We start from the raw sequence: 21927 nt of genomic DNA on the forward strand, positions 1-21927 counted from the left end.
TTTGGTGTCTTTTCTATATTAAATGCAAAACATGTATATGCAGTTAAAATGTACATTACAAAGTTGGAAGATCGTTCTATGTTGATATTTCGAGTTATCAACACAGACAACTTCAACAATATGTTGCGTAATGGCTTTGATCATCACTTTCAATTAGTGGTGGCAGTTCACTGTTTTGGGCTTATAAATTGCCATTATTATTATTATTATTTAATTTTGCAGTTATATGCTGCTGAAGACCATTTCAGTCCCCATGTTTTGTGGGAAGGGGGTTACAGTACAGAAGTTCTTTGATCCCTACATCGACTTTCACATGGCATCTTGTCAACTTTGTTTCAATTCATTAGCATCTAGATTGCAAGTTCAGGGTCAGTCCACCACCATTGCCAGTGCAGAATAGTATACTAGAGTCCTGCCACAACCTGCAACAACAAATCATGATGTGAGCAAGTTTGCTTTAACTGAGTGGTACGCAATCAGCCAGGTCTGACACCTCGGGACAAACCAATCCTTATTTCTTGTCAAGATGAGAATTATCATGTCATAAGAGTCGTAAGAGGTGATTAAGGGGCTCAGGTGGTCAGGCTCGCTGACTGGGTTGACACACATCATCGTATCCCAAATGTGTAGTTCGATGCTCATTGCTCATATTGTTGTTTTTATCCGGATTGTTGTTTTTATCCGGAGCAGAACTCTAGAACCGTTAAATGTTTCTTCACCAAACTTGGCACATAGATAGATCTGGTGGTGAACTAATGCCTTTTGGTAGTTTTGGATTTCTGAATAAAATATTTTTGCCGTTTCCATGGCAACAAGTTTGATTGGCGTTTCCATGGCAACAAGTTTGACTTTAACTGAAATTGGTCAGTATTTACATATGTCCATTTTTCCTTCGCTGTCCTTATATAAGTCCCATAAATCTCTGTTGACCTGTGAAAAATATTTATCATTGAACATAAGTAATAAGTGCAAGCGTCTGTTCACATTATTTAGATCAGGGTGTAATGCACTAGGTATCAAATATATTAGAAGAGGTACTGCCTCCTGCAATGATGATATTGTATTATGTAAACACTGTAAAAGTATTGAGGATGAAATCCATATTGTCTATATTTGTAAACGCTATGAGGATATGCGTCGGCGTTACATTCCGAAAACGGTCCATGGATATTATTATTCACACCGCAGCATATGTACATCATCCGACAATAACATCATAAATAATTTTGTCAAGTTCTTAGAACATGTTTATTCTGCTCCTGTTAGCGTTGTTGTATGAAAATGGTAACCAAAATCACTATTGTACCACCTTGTATGATGGGTCGTATGGCCTTTATACAAAAATAAACCCTTCTTCATTTTTCTAATAAAAGCTCAATATCTCTCATTCTCTTTGTTTCTTTTTCAAATGTTTGCCTTTTAGAGTTTATATGGTAATTCCTGCAAAGATATTTCAAAATGTGTTTTATGCCAATGAAGATTATCCACCATACAAGCATATGTAGTGTGCTGATTGAGCCTCGGGTTGAGATGCTTGTGCGGTGCTGTATGTGTACTAACTCTTCACACATATCCATTACAAGTGGTAGTGTATAAAACTGGAAACCTACCCACATAATGATCAAACTGAATGAATGAATGTTATAAATAGTGAAACCTGGTTCAGAAAAGATAGAATGTATGAGGAGTGTACAAGGTTGTTATCTGTTACAAGTGCCCTTATCTAATAATCCAACATAGGTATTGAAGATTCAGAAATAACAAAGTCACAAAAATGCTTTCAAAAGTGTTTCTGATCTAAAACCTTTTCATAAAGAATTTGCCATATACACACCAAAACATTGGACATAGTCATAACTAGTTAACATATTCATGAAGAGTATTTTACCATTGCGGGGGATATTGATTTTTGTAAGTGACATTATTTATTTCAAGAGTCCCTGTTACAGTTTGAGGCACACACCCAGGGAAATGTGTGTTCTTGGAGCTAAACAGGATTGATTTTCATTCTTGTTGTACAAACGTGTGCCTGAACTTTGTGATACAATGAAATGAATGATAGAGCATGAAGAGGATCAGAGACTCTATAATCTTTACAAAACGTCCATTCGCACATTCACACTTTTGCAAGTAAAATGGAAAATATGTCAACTCTATATATAGAATAATATCCAAAGTTAGACCTGGCAGAAGCAGTGTAGTAAAAAAAAACATATAAAAAATTCAGTTATCTACAATTTAACTGAAGTCTTATAACAGAGAGTGGTAGGACATCCACTGTGAATAAAATTTATTCTGTTCACATTTATCACTGAAAATGTGTTTTTCATATTGTATATCTATTTTTTTAATTCATGTTAAAAATCTTGAGGGATAATTTCACCTTCTTCAATTTACATTAATAAATAAAAAACACTTTTAAAGAAGTAAAATCAAATCAAAAACTCCCTCAGTAATTACATTTCCTTTTATACCAAACAAATGAGTTCTGCACTTAAATTCATGTTATCAATGTGATCACAGCTAACAGTAGTCCCAAAAAGCAAATTATTTCAAAAGGCCTTGACTTCATGACACTGCCAGTAAAGATGCACAACACTTTCTTTTTCCGAGTTACAGAAACTGCTCAGAGGACTCTGACTTACCAATTTTAAGTAGATATACATTAATATTTTGTTGCAATTATTCTGTGCTGCAGTCTATATTGAAGCCATCGTAATTTTATGTAGTCTTGAAAGGATTTAGATAAGTGTTCGGCCAATCCAAAGTTTGAAATAACATTGTGTCGTTTTGCCATTTTATCTGTGATTTAATATAGCAATATGAAATAATATCTTTTCGAGCCCTTTTTAATAGATGTAAGTTTGTTGAAACTTATTTTTCACCAGGGGCAGCAGGATCACTTGGTAAATCAAATTCCTTTTTTTCTTCAGAAAAATTTTCACAGAACTTATCACACCATAATCTTCCAAAAAAATACTTTCTTTAAAATCTTTAAAACACAAAAGTATTACGATCATTAAGAATATCAATTATTTGAGTTATGCCTTTTTCGCTGATGCTTTTGTTAAAGAAAGTCAGTTTACCAATAACAATATTGGATTATAAAAATAATATAAACAAGCAGTTGCCACTAAGGTGACATAATCCCCCGCCGCATATTATCAAATCAAACGTAAAGAGTAATGAAAGTGAAGGTCGTAGTTTAAGATGAAGTTAAATGTCAACAAAATCATGACCAGTCAACCTCTCTTGATATCTTGCTCTTTAGCTGTTCAAACACACTTTGACCTTCACATGAATGTCATGGTGTATGAAATATGCAAAAAATGGTAATAGAGAAATTGCTTATCAAAAAACATTCAAGAGAAGTCTTGAAAATATATGTAGAAAATCCAGTGAACCGTTCTTGAGATATCTGGCTGACAATCTTAACATACTGAAATCTTCAAAGTGTCGTTGTGACCTTGACAATTACGTGAAGGTCACTAAACTCGACTGGGCCCTGCACCTTCCCTATATGAAGCTTAGTGTCAAATATGATGAAAATCCAGTAAACGGTTCTTGAGCTATCTCGCTGACAAGCTAAACATGCAGCTTAACATGCTGAAATCTTCAAAGTGTCGTCGTGACCTTGAAAACTATTGGAAGGTCACCAAAATCGACTGGGCCCTGCGCCTTCCATTGCTATTTCTTTGTGAACCAATGCAAACAACTTGTGACTTATTATAATTAATTTTTAACCCTTCGTCTAACATAAAATCAGTATCATCTGCATATTGGGAAAAAATGCAAGTGATTTGGTCAGTGGTAATTCCAGTTATATCTTTGTTGTTTGGAACTATAAGTTTGCAAGTATTTCAGCACACAGCTAAAAAAATGTATGTTGAGAGAGGATCACCTTGTCTACAACCCAGCTGAACAGAAATCTGAGATGACATGTTTCCATTTATTAACAAATTAGAGTGAATAACATTATAAAAGACTGAAACCCATTTTCACATTAATCACCGATTCTCAGTCAGCGTGCACATCTGTGATCATAGAAATCGGAAGAAAAACATTGCATCTCAACACAATTTCTTCGATATGACAACAAGTATATTCACCTGCCCTATGTGCAGAATGATAGGACACAATGTCTTATGGTTTGTTAATAAACGGCAGTGACTAGCAGCTAAAATCCTTTATCAAACTCAAGTTAATTTCAACACAAATAAATCAAAAGAGTAATCAGATGTTATTTAGAATTTGACCGTTATATTGACAATTGTTGAAACTTCAAACAGGTTTTCCAAATAGAATCTCTAGTTCATCTAAAGTAATACTGAAAGCCTTTCACTGGCATTTCTATATTTAAAGAACATCATCATGGAGTTATGTGACCTGGAAACATATCTATTTGTCCCACAGTAGTTATAAAATGTATCATTGTAAGGTAATGAACATACAATACAACTGTTACGTAAATGCTGTCGAACATGACGGCTGCAGGTTTTGCCATTTTCAGAACACTGCAAATGCATATAAATTTATTACATATCTTTAACAAACGTTTAGCGACAAACGTTGGATTCTATAGGCATTTCTGTTCATTTGTCGCCAGTACAATCTTTGTATTTTACGTTACAGCTACTATAATTTACGTTAATACGAAAGCCACGTGGTAATTTCAGTAGATCTATATTTTTCATTACCGAGCATTATTATTCATGATTCATCTCATTAGAATACCTTCACGCATTGATAAACGTTTAACAGTTTGAGTTGTGATACATATACAAAAATCTTAAGGTTGGAGGTTCAGCACTTACATACCGATGATTTAACCCGACAGAGCTTCAGATCATGTGCAGCACGCACATTGAAATCAGCATGACTCAACATGTTTCCATGGCGACATTAAATTTGTTAGTGACTTATGCACATCATGTGATGATTACACAATGCCATTTAGAAAGTGGTCAAATGTAACCTATGTTATATTTGGGATTACACTTTCTTAGTGAAGTACAAATTCTAGTACTTTTAGAGTTGAGCCCCATCCGGGATTCGAACTCACACTGGCAAGTTAGTGGTGTGCCCAATGCTGGCATGTCACTATGGCTGCTTGTCATCCATCGACCAGCCAGAAAGCATCAGTAAACTAAGGACGTTAAGAACCGCCCTCGTTCAGGTGAACCACGAGTGACAACTCAAAAGGAGCTACAGCCTTTCTCAGAACCACAGACCGCCTCCGTGGTGTAGTGGTTAGAGCGTCCGCCCGGAGAGCGGAAGATCTCGGGTTCGATCCCCGACCGCGTCATACCAAAAGACATTAAAATATGGTACTTGTTGGTCCCTGCCTGGCGCTCGGCATTTATGGGTACGACAAGGACTGGTCGGTTCGGAGTCAGTATACTGTCTCTGAGTGGGGTATTCATGCTTCACTGCGGCATGGTATCTCAGTGGGCTAGCACTATAAAACCAGCTTAAGTCTGGGCTAGTACAAGCAGCCGCACATACACATACCGCACATACACACGCATGCACGTCGTCATATGAGCGAAATATTCTCAAGCACGACGTTAAACCCAATTTCACCTCACCTCACCTCTCAGAACCACAAGACTTCATCCATTCATTTCACTAGATTCGTTTCCACATCGTCGTTTGTCCAACAGAACGGTCCGAAATCGCCTAAAATCGACGAGTATAGAGCAAAACGACCTGTCATCTACATAGCACAAAGCAGAATGACGTGCTTGGTGTCAATCTGGAGTTCATGGGGAGGGGTCCACCGATTTGTTTTGGCCGAGTTGGTGTGTTGGCGCCGCAGACACAAACGCACTATTAGTAGAATATCTTGGAGCCAGGACCGGGGTACATTGATGGTGACTGTAAATTTGACTTTGTGATGATCAAACAAAATCAGAATGGACAACGGGACATCACTGACATCCTAGACAGTGTTGTGCTACATTCCGATGACCATTCCGAAGGCCAGTCATCATGGACGACAATGCCACATCGTGCACGTGCCGTTGGTGATTTCTTACGCCAAGAGGCAGTAGCAACTTTACCTTGGCCCACCTGCATATGGAGTCCGAGTCTAAATCCCATAGAGCATGTTTGGGACATCATCAGTCCCAGGTTACGCCAGAGAGATGCACCGGTACTAAGCCTTCCATCGAGAATGTATCGCAAAACCTCAACGTCAAATTAAACGTCTACTATAGTCTGGGATGACGATGATCAGTGATGTTATTGCATTTGGCGGGGGTTACTCCAGGTTGTGCTGTTATTGACACTAATGCCATTTCTTGAGGATTGTATTCCAGAATCTTGAAAATGACAGCACATGTTAAGGCCATACGTCCATCGTTATCAGCACGACAAAATGAGTCAATGTTTTGCCATGTTTGCTTCTCCGAATAAACTGTTCGTTCTTTCTGCGCTTATATTTGCCATTGATTTATTACCCGAAGGACAGTTTATCCAGATAGTAAGTTGAAAGGGGGGTTTGGATAAGTTCCTTTTGTTTGGTTAAAGGCCGGGGTTCAAATCATAACACAAATTGGGTGTGGCTACATTGCCTTGTGAAAGCTGTCTTTCGATACATAGCAAAGCTGTATTCAAGTACATTGAATTATCACCAAATCGACTTACCTGTCCATAGTGATATTAAGCCATAGTATACAAAAGGATGTTGTGAAATAAGACTCACTTCAAAATGTGTTGATGCAGACAGTCTCCAAAATACATTTTGAAAATACATTTCTCTTTTTGAAACACTGGTTTTAATTTGCCACTGGATCAGTCAGGTGACCAGAGGGGATGCGTTGTCATAGAAACAAGCCTGTGGGTGGAGGTTAAAGCCTCATTGAGGGTTTCTTTTTTAATTTTTTCCTCCCCTCCCCCACTCCTTGATCCCCTGTTGTACAGGGATATACATTGATTTGACTCGGACATCCAGCGGAACATTTGATTCTTCCCAGTGGGCTGACATTGGCTTGTATTTCTGTTATCATGATCAACACATCAGCTGGGCAAATTTAATTCTGTTCTAAAGTAAACCTTTGTCGTCCTAACTTCAATATGATAGCATAAAATGCTCTAAACCGCATTAATAACATAACAGTTGTACCCGAACCCCTAAAGCCCCAAATGAACCTTGTTAGTTTTAGCATGCATTTCTACTAGCGTGTCAGATCACACTTCATTGTCTCCTAGTACCGGAATATACTTGACATTCTCATTTTCTGGCCGAACATACTGATTTCCCCACAAGATGGATCCAAGTAAGCGACCTGCTCGTTTTACAATGGAAATACCTGGTGATCATGAAGTCTGAAAGCTGAAACAGGTTACCGCACACCTGAAAGCAGAGACAAACATGCCTGTTTATAATGCTGAGGTACTGGGCCGGGCACTGTAATATTATCTCCAGCATCATGGTGTGATTGCCCCAAAACAACCACCAGTTACACACCTGACCGCCAAACCTGGTGACTGATGACACGTTTATCATCATATCTGAATCATCTATGAAAATGTGTTTGGATGTAGCGGAGGAGCATGGACGAAAATGTTCCAAGAGTGAGTGAGTATGGTTTTATGCCGCTTTTAGCAATATTCCTGCAATATGACGGCGGGTACACCAGAAATGGGCTTCACACATTGTATCTATGTGGGGAATCCAACCCGGGTCTTCGGCGTGACGAGCGAACGTAGATTATTTTGACCTGAAGCCTTGTTGCCATGAGATAATTCGTTCTCCCAGATTGTAAATATGACAATACTACAACGACAAATTTGTTTACATAGAGTATCACTGAAGTAATATGATTGAATTTTGATATGACTATTTCCTTCAGCTGCAACACCACCTTATATTGCTCATCCACCCATCCAGAGACAGAGAGTGTGTGTGTGTGTGTGTGTGTGTGTTTTCACCTACAGAAGGACTAATATGAACTCCGTAACGTTCAACAAATAAAGAAGTTGATATCAGCAAATATCTTGACTCGCTGTCAAGTTGGAAAATTGTTGAGTGCGGAGCTAATCACTACACAGGCACAAACAACAATTGTAGTGGACCCACTCCGCTATATGATTGAATGAGTGAGTATGGTTTTACGCCACTTTTAGCAATATCAAGGCGGGGGACACAAGAAAAGGGCTTCACACATCGTACCCATGTGAGGAATCGAACCCGGGTCTTCGGCGTGACGAGCGAACGCTTTAACTACCCCGCCGACCCGCCATATGAATAACACCAAAGCACGCTGAAGCTTGTGGTGATGTATGCTATTCAGCAGAACATTTGTTGACGTCAGTTTGGGCAGACAGCAAGTGGTTGAGTTAATATATTGTTTTTTAATTGTTAAAATAGGAAATCGGAGGATTATATCCACGTTCGGGCTTTGTACCAGCAGCGAAACGCAGTGCACAGCTTGACGCGAAGGCGTCACAGGTCCACAGGTATATGGACTTAAAACGTGATGAAAGCTGCTACAAGCTCATCAATTGGGCTTCAGATGCCGCAGTAGCGACCTAGTTTGTGGTCATTTGTGGTCGAGGTCTCCTTGGATTGTTCAGTCACTTGGTTGTCAGTTTCAGTGCATCAAGCAATGGAGGCGTTAGGTATTTTGTTACTCGGTTCCATTTGTTGTGTGTCTGCGGGGCCAGTGAAGGTTACCAGTGTGAAAGACGAAATCAAAAGCCACCGCGCTGATGCGGAACGTATAATTAACCTGGTGGTCAATGGAAGTGCTAAAGGACAGACATACAACCGACTGGCCGAGTTTGTGGACACATTCGGGAGTCGTATTGCGGGTTCTCAGAATCTTGAAAACGCCATTGATTACATGATGAAGAAGTTGAATGAGGATGATCTGGAGAATGTACACGGAGAGTCCGCCATGGTGCCCCACTGGGTGCGAGGGAAGGAGTCAGCCACCCTGGAGCAGCCACGGATCCTACCCCTCAACATACTGGGTCTTGGGGGTAGCATCGGCACCCCTCCCGAGGGCATCACGGCTGAGGTCATTGTGGTCAAGACGTTTGACGAGTTGAAGCGGAGAGCTGCCGAGGCCCGCGGGAAGATAGTGGTGTACAACGAGGACTGGGTAGGGTATGGAGCGACTGTCCAGTATCGTTCACTGGGAGCTGTGGAGGCGGCCAAAGTGGGTGCTGTGGCCTCTCTCATACGTAGTGTGACCCCCTTCTCTATAGACAGCCCCCACACCGGCTGGCAGGACTACAGCGACAACGTCACCAAGATACCTACAGCCTGCATCACGATAGAGATCGCCCAGATGCTGCATAGGATGTCCTTGAGAGGGGAGAAGATCGTCATCAACCTCAAGATGGAAGCTCAGAACCTGCCCATGGTCAAGTCCAGGAACACAGTGGCTGAGATTAAGGGCAGTACATACCCGGATGAAGTCGTGATCGTGAGCGGCCACCTTGACAGCTGGGACGTGGGGCAGGGGGCGATGGACGACGGCGGCGGTGCCTTCATTTCCTGGCAGGCCCTGTCTCTCGTCCGCCAACTGGGACTTCGCCCTAAGCGTACCCTCAGGATGATCATGTGGACTGCAGAAGAAGAGGGGGTTTATGGAGCGAAGCAGTATTTCAAGGACCACCAGGACGAAATCCCCAAACACGATCTGGTGATGGAATCGGATCTCGGTACGTTCAACCCAAGAGGTCTCCAGTTCTCCGGCAACAAGGCAGCCACAGCTATCATGAAGGAGGTCGCCCAACTTCTCAGTTCCATCAACAGGACAACCCTCTACAGTCCCGCAGATGTCAGCGACACCGGTCTTTGGAAGAACATCGGTGTCCCAAGCGGCAGCATAGAGAACGACAACGAAAACTACTTCTACTTCCACCACAGCAACGGTGACATGATGACAGTGGAGAACTCCGGCGTCCTTGACCTTTGTTCCGCCATCTGGGCAGTGGCGGCGTATGTGGTAGCTGACCTTGACGCTATGCTTCCACGGGACATTGTGAACGGTTGACTATTTATTTCAAGGTAATACATGTTAAGCTTTAAAGTGTGTATGTCTGTAATATGTAACAACTGCCTAATTTTGTGTCTTATTAGATGTAACTTCATTTTGTTGCTGCAAATCTATTTCAAGTTGGTACATTTGGAAAGTAACGTATTTCCTCTAATAAGCGCCCGGACGCTTATTTTTTCAACAGACTTATTAGAGGCCAAGCGCTTATTGCGCTTACTGGGCGTAATTAATTATTTCTTAATCGCTGCTTAACCTCCGGCGCTTATTAGTTTCCGGCGCTTATTAGAGGAAATACGGTATATGTCCTTGCCGTCACAGGCTCTCGTGTCTTTGCGCAGATTCTTTAAAACTATATAAAAATTTGAGATGACCCCCCGACTCTAAATGCTCCACCATATGTCATGATGTATATGTACTGTGAAGCATTTCGAGTCCGGGGTCATCTCAAAAACAATATTTTATTAATCTTTAATCCTCGCAAAGACACGAGGGCATGTGCTCGGGGTACGTTTTCCACGTAGCATACAACTGCTCAAGCTCGAAAGATATTTCTGCTTCAATTATGACTTCGAAATCAACAGCGTATATTGCATACGATTTCCAAAGCCTGTGTTTGTTTTCTAGCTTGTTATATAACGCCGGCATGAGTCCCGCTCTGTGACAGCGGCCCATAATAATCGTGCCTGGACAGGGATTGATATCAAGAGCAATTCTCCACCCCATCGGGCTACGTTAACACGCCATCCGTCAAGCCCCCAAGCTGGGCCAAGCAATCCATTTGGTAGTCTTTTACAACACGCATATGTTACTAGGATTCGGGCCTGACCCGGAGGTACACCATGACTTCGTTGGTCATTTCAAACATCGTTCTGCTCGGTGTAGCGAAGAAGACTGATTGAGTATAGTTTTACGCGTCTTTTAGCAATATTCCAGCAATATCACGGCGGGGGACACCAGAAATGGGCTTAACAAATTGTACCCATGTCGGGAATCGAACCCGGATCTTCGGCGTGATGAGCAAACGCTTTAACCACTATGCAACCCCACCGCCCCAATGTAGCAAGGATGAAAAGTAGCGGTCAGATGCGTATCAGAGGTACCTATTACCAGTGTGTGCATTCTCAAGCCCGAAGCATCGTGTGGTAAGGCCTCCGACCTACATTCCCTATCTGTGTTTTCTGTACAGATAATGTTGGCTCTAGAGGAAACACCCCGACTTCAGTGGTTCGACATTTGCGTGCATGTCGTTTGACCTTGTACTTACTTATACGTAAAACCCAAGATGTCTTTTGAGGTAAGCAGTCGGCTCACACTTAGTCTGATACGTAGTTCAAGAAATAAAGTCTTAAGGTTAAAAAATATATACCCTCAAAAAATGTATGACACCAGGAGCCCAGAACAATGGCTGAGACTTGCCCAATCATTCTAGACTTGAGTTGGGCTCCTTTCTTAATACCTCGGGGATGGGAAACAGACTGAGTGAGTGAGTTTGGTTTTACGCCGCACTCAGCAATATTCCAGCTATATGGTGGCGGTCTGTAAATAATCGAGTCTGGACCAGACAATCCAGTGATCAACAGCATGAGCATCGATCTGCGCAATTAGGAACCGATGACATGTCTCAACCAAGTCAGCGAGCCTGACCACCCGATCCCGTTAGTCGCCTCTTACGACAAACATGGGTTACTGAAGATCAATCCTAGCCCGGATCTTCACGGGTAGGGAAACAGACTGCTACATACTGGTGGGAAGACTGAACCAAAACTATCCGTGGTATGGACTCAAACTGTTGCATTTCCTAGCAACACCGCATGATACAGGACTGCCCGCGCCCGCTGATGACACATGACATGATCATGAAGACAAAGAGAGGAACCAAGGAATTTACACTGCATGCAGGGGATAAAACCCGTCGGGAAATTGTGGACCTTCATGGGTGTCATGGCCGTGAAAGGATTAGTGGAAACTATTCATTTGAGTGTTGTGGGATGTGTGCCCAGCACCCCATTTTATTTGGTGAAATGCCTTGGGCTGTGCCCCTGCTTCGGTGAGGGAAGGGAGCTGGTAGTTTAAGAATACTCGCTCCAGGAACGAGGTTCCACTAACACACTCCATTGACACTCGCTCCATTTAGAAGCGTAGTGGGATAGACCAGTACTATCACTCGGCCGGTCATGCCAAGCCCCGTGTACTATCTCCTTTAGCCTGGATTTGTCCTTATTCCATTATCATTTTGCAAATTATAAATGTCTGTTTAAATTCTTTTCAAATCGGATATACATGTTTTCGATATATGCAATATTTCTGAAATCCCCCAAAACGGTGGCTCATAGCTCATTGTGGTGGAACATTATATATAATGTTTCTGGCAAAGGGTACACTCTTGGTATTCTTGGTGCTGCTTGGGAGAAGAGTGAGTGAGTTTAGTTTTGAGCCGCTTTTGGCAATATTCCAGCAATATCACGGCGGGGGACACCAGAAATGGGCTTTACACGCTGTACCCATGTGGGGAATCGAACGCTGGTCTTCGGCGTGAAGAGCGAACGCTTTAACCACGGGACTTCCTCATCGTCCCTCTTGGGAGAAGAAAATACATGTAACAAAACAGAAGAATGATGTTCTTGCAAGAAGAACGGTCTGAGGCCTTCTCCAATAACGCACCCTGAAAGGCTATCATGCTAATGCCATGGTAGCTTGAAGCTAAACCTCCAACTAAAATACTCCGGTATGTCTTTTAGAGCAATTGGTCGGGAAATGAAGGTCCACTATACAGTCCGTTTGATTTCATTAGAGACCGATGAATTGCTCACAAACACAAAAATCAAATAAATGCAACAAAACCAAATTTTGTACAGTCACATGAAATCGACGACCAACTCTGATGATTTGTCTCATAATTTTGGACACCCGAATAAAAAAGTTGTTTTACACACACAGTCATTTCACTGCCGCACACACATTATACACAGCTTTGTACTATGTGCATTGGTCCCATTATGCTGGGCATATTTTGCATGATTGTGTTGATTTGTACTTATCACACAACGTTTTAATGATAATGTTCATATCTTATCCGGACGTTTCAGGAGAGTTTCTGACCACTTGAGTTAAATGTATGCAAAAGAAATCAATATTTGCGATAATTCATACTACCAACGCGAGAGGCATTAATATAGGCCATGTTCGGCCTGTTTGCCAATCCTTTTTGTTCGTTCTGTATTGTCTTTCAAATGTATTGTCTGTATTTAGAATAAATACTGTTTAAACCATATACCACTTTTTGTGTGCTTAAAGGTCACATGAAACGTAAAACACAACTTTGCAGATTATGATACCTTTCGGTATGGACTTACAATAACAAATTATCAAAAATGTAAATATAACTTATAAAGTTGAAAAATAACGCGATGAAAAAAACCCCGCGAAATAGTTCAAACGATTCACTAAATGCACCCCACGCAGCTGGTGAAAAGTGGTTTCCACAGCTATGCTGCGCTGCACTGCGCTTATGGCGCATGCGCAGTGAATACGTTCGCACAGCTTGAAGCGGGGATTCCCGGATTATAAGGTCGTGAGCAGGAGTAGTCTAATCTTGGTTGTGTACACAATCACCAAATAGTGAATAATCTACTCGTTACATAAAAGAACCTTGTTAAGGATCTAGATTTACTCAGTTACGTGTCAACCAGTGAAGCGTTCGACATTTCAAGACGGAAAACCGCCGGCGGTGAGTACTCGGGGTAGGCTTTGATGTGAGCTTTTTTTCTAATGTTTAACTGTTTATATAATTTCATTTGACTATTTCACACGTTCTTTTTACGGAATCACTTTCTCAGTTCGACACTTAAAAGTAACGTCATTATTTAGCATTGTCAGAATTTCTAACTGTGATATAGATATGCCTCTGACACAGACAAAACTCAATGTCTGTTTTATTGACACATGTGCGTCTGCCAGCCTGTCTGCTAATGACAATATGCAATACACAACTTCGATCACTGACCTCATGCAATTTGAACTTAACACCTATCAGGCTATACACCATAAACAACTGTGATCTATCAGTTGTAATTGTTCGAATGTAATATTTATGTTACTGACTATTAGAACTATAACAAAACTTTGTTTACATCCAGTTAGACTAATGACCTTCCTTGTCGCGGACATCTGCAAACCTACTGGTGCTGCGTTACACAGTGCTCTCTTCATGCGGTGATTGAAGTGTATTGTCGAACAAACTAACAATGACAAAATCGAACAAACAGAATGGATATTTTATTAAAATTTGAAAAGTACATATCGCACAAAGGAACAGATGATATCAAGTGACTGATTGGCATTGAAAAGGTGCAAAACATTGACACACATTTTCCTTATCAAAATACTGTTGACTATGTACAACATTCGTGGATAATGGCCGACTCCGTAGTCCAGTGGATAGCGCGTCTGCCTAGAGAGTGAGTATGGTTTTACACCGTTTTAGTTCAAAGCAATATCACGGAGGGGACACTAGAAATGGGCTTTAAACATTGTACTCGTGTGAGGAATCGAACCCATTAGTCGTTAAAGCGTTCGCTCGTCTCGCTGAAGACCCGGGTTCGAATACCCACATTGGTACAATGTGGGAAGCCCATTTCTGGTGTCCCCCGTCGTGATACTGCTGAAACATTGCTAAAAGCGGCGTAAAACTGAACTCACTCACTTCACGTGACCGCACCCCCTCGGCAACACCGACATCATGTATCGGTACACGTTGGTGCATGCCCTCGGACACTACCAGACAGAGAGGAAAAATAAATACATTTACGAGTCCAATTATCCTGACTACTAAGATACACATTCTGGGAGAGAACGGTGACAGTTCAAGGGTTATGCTAGCAAACCAAGCCTATCGAGGAACTGATCATTTTCAGCAATTTTTCCACTGACAAAACATGTATTCGAGAATAATATCAACAGAATTCTGTTCAGAACAGCGTGTATGTCAATGTACTTCCACGCATGTAACATGTTATATCGCGGATTACACATTCTCAGTACCGACTCTCGTACTTTCGTTAGGATGAGTCCCATCCACACTCTGAGAGAGTGGGTTCGAATCCCGGATGTGACTCAAACTAACAAAGGTACTAGGATCTGTATTTTACTGAGACAGCGATCCAAAATATTACATGTTACATTTGAACACTTTCTAAATGGCATTGTGTATTCATACCTCCTCACGTATTATTTATTTATTATTATCATATCATACTTCCCCACGTATTATTTAATTTATCCTGTATGTAAATCTTAACACACACACTAATGTATTTTGTATCCTGTAGGTAAACTCGGGTGAAAGACACACACTCGTGAAAACGTTGATATATAACAGATTTAACTAAATAATTCTGCTCATGTACTCGGGCAGAAAAATATTGAATATACTCGCCGAAACAATCCATACATACAGCTGTTACCACGCATGTTCAGACAATAAACATTGCAAAACATATTAACGTCCAGTACACCAAAGTTCAAAATTAGACTTGCATTCTGTGTCGAATAATTGTGCTTTCCAGAACTAAATACGAATAAGTTGTCGAACCATATTAACAAAACGGATCCTCCATGTATATGCGCATCAAATTTAGATGCAAATTTAACTAAATAATATATTATTGCAAACATGTGACCAGAGCTCTGCAACATACAATATCAATGCTAATGTTGTCAGACCCTACCTTTCAAACATTACTTCCATTCGCGACATCTGAGATTGAGCCAATACCGTGAGCTTGTCACGATTGGTACCCTTTGAAACAGTGATCGAGTTGGTGTTATACCATGACAAACTAATGTGATCGTTGATTTCCAGGTTGTGCTATCGTGATTTAGGGGCGTTAACAGGAGTGGATATAATATGCAACATATTCGTACGAGCATCGTGACGCGTCGAAATCGGACGGATATGAACTACTTGATCATAGTTGAAGTCGACCTTGTGCCGTATCCCTTGGGAGCAAGGTGTCAAGGTCAGCCACTACGTACGCCGCCACTGCCCAGATGGCGGAACAAAGATCAAGGACGCTGGAGTTCTCCACCGTCATCATGTCTCCGTTGCTGTGGTGGAAGTAGAAGTAGTTTTCGTTGTCGTTCTCTATGCTGCCACTTGGGACACCGATATTTTCCCAAAGGGTAGTGTCACTGACATCTGCGGGACTGTAGAGGGTTGTCCTGTTGATGGAACTGAGAAGTTGGGCGACCTCCTTCATGATAGCTGTGGCTGCCTTGTTGCCGGAGAACTGGAGACCTCTTGGGTTGAAGGTTCCCATGTCTGATTCCATTACCAAGCTCTGTTTTGGAATTTCAGCTTTGTGTTGTTTAAAGTACTCCTGTGCGCCCCAGAGCCCTTCTTCCTCCCCAGTCCACATGATCATCCTGAGGGTACGCTTAGGGCGAAGTCCCAGTTGGCGGACGAGAGACAGGGCCTGCCAGGAAATGAAGGCACCGCCGCCGTCGTCCATAGCCCCCTGCCCCACGTCCCAGCTGTCAAGGTGGCCGCTCACGATCACGACTTCATCCGGGTATGTACTGCCCTTAATCTCAGCCACTGTGTTCCTGGACTTGACCATGGGCAGGTTCTGAGCTTCCATCTTGAGGTTGATGACGATCTTCTCCCCTCTCAAGGACATCCTATGCAGCATCTGGGCGATCTCTATCGTGATGCAGGCTGTAGGTATCTTGGTGACGTTGTCGCTGTAGTCCTGCCAGCCGGTGTGGGGGCTGTCTATAGAGAAGGGGGTCACACTACGTATGAGGGAGGCCACAGCACCCACTTTGGCCGCTTCCACAGCTCCCAGTGAACGATACTGGACAGTCGCTCCATACCCTACCCAGTCCTCGTTGTACACCACTATCTTCCCGCGGGCCTCGGCAGCTCTCCGCTTCAACTCGTCAAACGTCTTGACCACAATGACCTCAGCCGTGATGCCCTCGGGAGGGGTGCCGATGCTACCTCCAAGACCCAGTATGTTGAGGGGTAGGATCCGTGGCTGCTCCAGGGTGGCTGACTCCTTCCCTCGCACCCAGTGGGGCACCATGGCGGACTCTCCGTGTACATTCTCCAGATCATCCTCATTCAACTTCTTCATTATGTAATCAATGGCGTTTTCAAGATTCTGAGAACCCGCAATACGACTCCCGAATGTGTCCACAAACTCGGCCAGTCGGTTATATGTCTGTCCTTTAGCACTTCCATTGACCACCAGGTTAATTATTCGTTCCGCATCAGCACGGTGACTTTCGATTTCGTCTTTCACACTGTGGAAAGTTAGTGGGATCGAAAACACAGACACGAAAGCTACTGTTAACAGCAATAACGTAAACTCCATGTTAATTATGTCTCATACAGTTTGCCACTAAGACATTCACAGATAACCTGTATCGCAGTGACCCAATGACCCTATCGTCGCTGAAACAAACTCACCGCGCTGCCTGCTGCTGCGGGCGTGAACTGAGCGTCATGTGACCAACACTACTGTACCGAGCGCTGAACGAACTCCGTGCTTTGTATTAACTCGCACCTGTACAACGTGACACATGCTGAAATGCTTGATATGAACACACGCTATCAGGTGGAATGATATACATCCGGAGTGGTATAAATGATATGTGTTGTGTACGATATCCTCTGATCCATTCGTCAAAACTCGCCCTTTTCCGTAACACGGGATGACACGAGAGGTCACAAATGAAACATACTTTTTTCAGAAGGCAACGTTTTCGTGCATGCAGTTGGCCTCTGCTTTAATTATACTGTCCCGATCTACTAGAGCATACAGTTCTGCCTTCGTTGATCTGACACTAGGATTTGTTACAATCGTTATTATTGGTGGTTGGACTGCATGCCTGTCAAACAATTTGATGAAGGGACAGAAGGTCGGTCATTCTGGGACAGTGGGTCGCAGGACAATACATCTTTACAAGTTAAGGAGACCGTATCGTTTGCACTCCGCTGGACCTCCATGTCAGCACGCGGTGGATAAATACGCAAATAATGATGTTTTTCAATTTCTCCCAAACCACTATACTTTGCGCAGGGCTTGTTTTGTCGGCAACTTATCTTTACCTATAGGGACCGTTCATAATTTATGGCTTTGATGATTTTCAATTCTGTACACGTGAACTAGGGGGTGTCAGCAATTTTGTAAATACAAATATTAAAACTTTATGCTAAAAAGTTGTGGGAAAGAAGGGGAGGGGGGGTGTCATTGATTTTGTACATGACATGCAAGGGGGGTCACTTACTTTGTACATAAATTTATAAATTTTAGGGGGGTCATTAACATTGTACATGCTTCTCCATAAAAATCATCATCACACACCCCACCCCTTCCCCTAGCCATAAATTATGAACGGTCCCCTATCCATCCATCCATCTAATTCGTTTTAACTAAATGTCTACTCCAACCAAACTTAGTTTCCATCTTCCCTCTCCATCTCTCTGCCTTACAAACACGAACATGTTTCTGATCTCTTACATATTGAAACGGCAAGTTTATACATATTTTGCCTTAAGTGCGCTCCAAGTCAGACCCACATATGACCCTATACCCAGTATCAGCCAACAACAAATAGTTCTTCAGCAAGATGTTCCTACTATCGTTTACAATGATTACCACGCCTGCGCCTGGTGATGTTATATGGCTCAGTTGAGACATGAGAGGGTTTTTAAAAACTACCATTGCATGTCACACTAAGAAGGAGAGAGGCCACAGCACCCACTTTGACCGCCCCCACAGCTCCCAGTGAACAATACTGGACAGTCGCTCCATACCCTACCCAGTCCTCGTTATAGGTGAGGTGAAATTGGGTTTGACGTCGTACTTGAAAATATTTCGCTCATATGACGACGTGCATGCGTGTGTATATGTGTATGTGCGGCTGCTTGTACTAGCCCAGACTTAAGCTGGTTTTATAGTGCTAGCTCACTGAGATACCATGCCGCAGTTAAGCATGAATACCCCACTCAGACACATTATACTGACTCCGAGCCGACCAGTCCATGTTGTACACATTAATGCCGAGCGCCAGACTGAGACCAACAAGTACCATATTTTAACGTCTTTTAGTACGACGCGACCGGGGATCGAACCCGCGACCTTCCGCTCTCCGGGCGGACGCTCTAACCACTACACCACGGAGGCGGTCTCCTCGTTATAGACCACGATCGTTTACAGTGATTAACACGCCCATGGTTCAGTTGAGAACATGCGAGGTAAGGGACACTAGATTCGGACACCCATGCCTGCCCTGTCACTTCTGGCTTTTGTCCTACATTAAGCTGATACATCCTGATTTTACTGGAAGTTAAACCACGTTAAACCACTCCACATACCCCATCCCTTGAAAACAAATTTTAGGCCCCAGTGACATGAGATAAGCAATACAACATATTTCATCATGAATGACGCATACATGTAGTGAAATACCGAATAGAACTGTAGCAAGCCATGCTCCTTGTAAGATGCGACTACAGGCTCCGCTGGTCAGGCTAGCTGAGATGGTTGTTTCATGTTATCGAATCCCAACCACATAGATCAGTGCTCGTGATGTCAGTCATAAAGATATTCAGAACTTGTATGTAATAAATACTCACGCAAGTCTATAATATGGATCAAGTCTACAAAATCTGAAGTTGCAGGATTTCTGAAAATGAAGAAAATTTATGGGCTCCTGTTAATTATATTTTATACTTACGGAAAAAAAGTAACTGTGCATAACATAAAATTGCAGAATAAAAAGTTATTTGAAAAGTTATAAAAATAACATGTTGCAAAGCATTTTGCATGAAATGTGATGTCACTCATCGTGCGTGGCAGGCGCACTTTGTGCACAATTAACTTAATATCTTTTGCATGCTTTTGAAAAATTAAAAACAGTTCATTATTCTCTAAAATTAGCTTCTGAATACCGTGGAAAATACATTAATTTCAACTTAAACTGAGAATCAGTGTATCCGCGCTGTTGGTATGTTGGAGACCGGAATGGCCCAAAATGAAGTGGCCAGACATTTTGGTGTCAATCGAAACACGATCTCAGCTCTAAGGAGGTATATGCACTGTATGGAACCGACTGAAGGAGCACAACAGCCGGCCCCCACGACCTGCAATACGTCCAATTTTGCTCCAACGTCACCGACAGGCACGTCTTGTCCGATGCAGACATCATCTACGGTACAGGAGACAAGATTGGGATAGCGGTTTCTTCACTGACGAGTCGAGATTTCATCAAGGCAGCTCAGATGGCAGGGCAAGGGTGTACAGACGGCTAGGTGAATGGTATGCTAACGCGTGCGTTGTTTAAAGTCGACAATTTGGTGTCGAAAGCGTTATATTATGGGGAAGCATCACATCTCATGGTCGGACACAACTTGTCATTGTCGATGACAAATTGACAGGTCTGCGATACAGGGTGAGATTACTGGGCCTCGTGTGCAGCCGTTCATTCAAAGACAGAGACTTAACTTCACAGTTCAGCAAGATAAATAATGCACGTCCACATGTCGCCCATGTTGTGACAGATTTTCTGAGACAGCAGAATAGTCCGGTGCTCCCCTGGCCAGCTGTTTCTCCGGACCTGTCGGGAAGGTGAAATGGAGCGACGTGAAATGGAGAGACGTTTACGTCAAACCCAGAATCAGCCATTGACGTTAGATGAATTGGGACAAGCGTTGGTTCAGACATGGAACAACATTGAATTCCCAAAGCTTTCTTTAATCCCTTAGTGTCGTCTATGCGTCTGCACCAACGGCAATAGTGGACGCACACGAGTGGGTGAGTGAGTGAGTTTAGTTTTACGCCACATTCAGCAATATTCCAGCTATATGGCGGCGGTCTGTAAATAATTGAGTCTGGACCAGATAATCCAGTGATCAACAGCATGAGCATCGATCGGCGCAATTGGGAACCGATGACATTTGTCAACCAAGTCAGCGAGCCTGACACCCGATCCCGTTAGTCGCCTCTTACGACAAGCATAGTCGCCTTTTGTGGCAAGGTCGCTGAAGACCTATTCTACTCCGGATCTTCACGGGTCTGACGCACACGATATAGAATTTGTGAACTGACTTTTGACAAGGGCGTGTCACAATGCCTAGTGTCAAATCATACAGATTTCGATATTATCCTGTCGTCAGCTGAACATGTACAGTGATTAATGAAAACACCACAAATCACGTTATCATTTCGCAGTAAAAATGGCATAACATAAAATATGCACATTTGCCATATTCCAGTAGTATATACAAATACTTTAAGCATTTAAAATGCTGTGAAATATGTTCATATCAGAGACTTGACAAAACAAAATCACCGAGTGTCCAGTCCTTTCACGCTTCTCGCGACATTTTTTGTTGTCTTATATTCATTGAACAAAATAGCTATCCAAACTCTTTACAAAACACATTGTAATTATGATAATTATAGCACGTTTGATGTCTTACAAACTCTACAAGTAGACGAACGTTATGATAATGACTTCACAATATAACTAATTGTTCCTATGTATATATGTATATATATATATTCAGTTGTCATGCAAATTAGTATCGTTGATGATAAGACACTTTTCACACAGGTTTAAGGTATCTTTTTTCAAATTCATAAATCTTGAAACTTACTGGTACAGGGAAGATATTTACAAACCATAAAACTGTGTAGACGCGCCCATGCAGTAAATCGTAAAGATAACCTAGGCTAGGTTATTATCACTCCTCGGGTTTTTAAAATTTTCGGTCTAAATCATTCAGTTTATTCACTCGTAAAGAATTTAAACATTTTACATATTATTTTGACAATAAGTGTAATGAATTGATGCCATTTAAAATAAAACAACTGTTTGGTTTTTCTCGTTTTGTTATCCAATGAGA

The 21927-nt window shown here is 42.1% G+C and overlaps 2 protein-coding genes across 2 annotated transcripts; one reads left to right on the forward strand and one right to left on the reverse strand.

Annotated features, from left to right (window-relative positions):
• The first annotated feature begins 8597 nt into the window (after positions 1 to 8597).
• Positions 8598 to 10527, forward strand: LOC124282544 (carboxypeptidase Q-like). Its single transcript, XM_046718552.1, has one exon. It carries the CDS (start codon positions 8613 to 8615, stop codon positions 10008 to 10010), a length of 1398 nt encoding a protein of 465 aa, XP_046574508.1. The 5' UTR covers positions 8598 to 8612; the 3' UTR covers positions 10011 to 10527.
• Positions 10528 to 14919: 4392 nt separating this feature from the next.
• Positions 14920 to 17706, reverse strand: LOC124282460 (carboxypeptidase Q-like). The gene has a single exon (XM_046718448.1). It carries the CDS (start codon positions 17387 to 17389, stop codon positions 15980 to 15982), a length of 1410 nt encoding a protein of 469 aa, XP_046574404.1. The 5' UTR covers positions 17390 to 17706; the 3' UTR covers positions 14920 to 15979.
• Between the last annotated feature and the right edge of the window lie 4221 nt (positions 17707 to 21927).

Source organism: Haliotis rubra, unplaced genomic scaffold, assembly GCF_003918875.1.
Source record: "Haliotis rubra isolate DU_JTF1 unplaced genomic scaffold, ASM391887v1 Scf3, whole genome shotgun sequence".
NCBI lineage: Eukaryota > Metazoa > Mollusca > Gastropoda > Lepetellida > Haliotidae > Haliotis > Haliotis rubra.

Coding starts and splice junctions, on each gene's coding strand:
- LOC124282544 (XM_046718552.1), top strand. CDS start 8,613: ATGGAGGCGTTAGGTATTTTGTTACTCGGTTCCATTTGTTGTGTGTCT.
- LOC124282460 (XM_046718448.1), bottom strand. CDS start 17,389: ATGGAGTTTACGTTATTGCTGTTAACAGTAGCTTTCGTGTCTGTGTTT.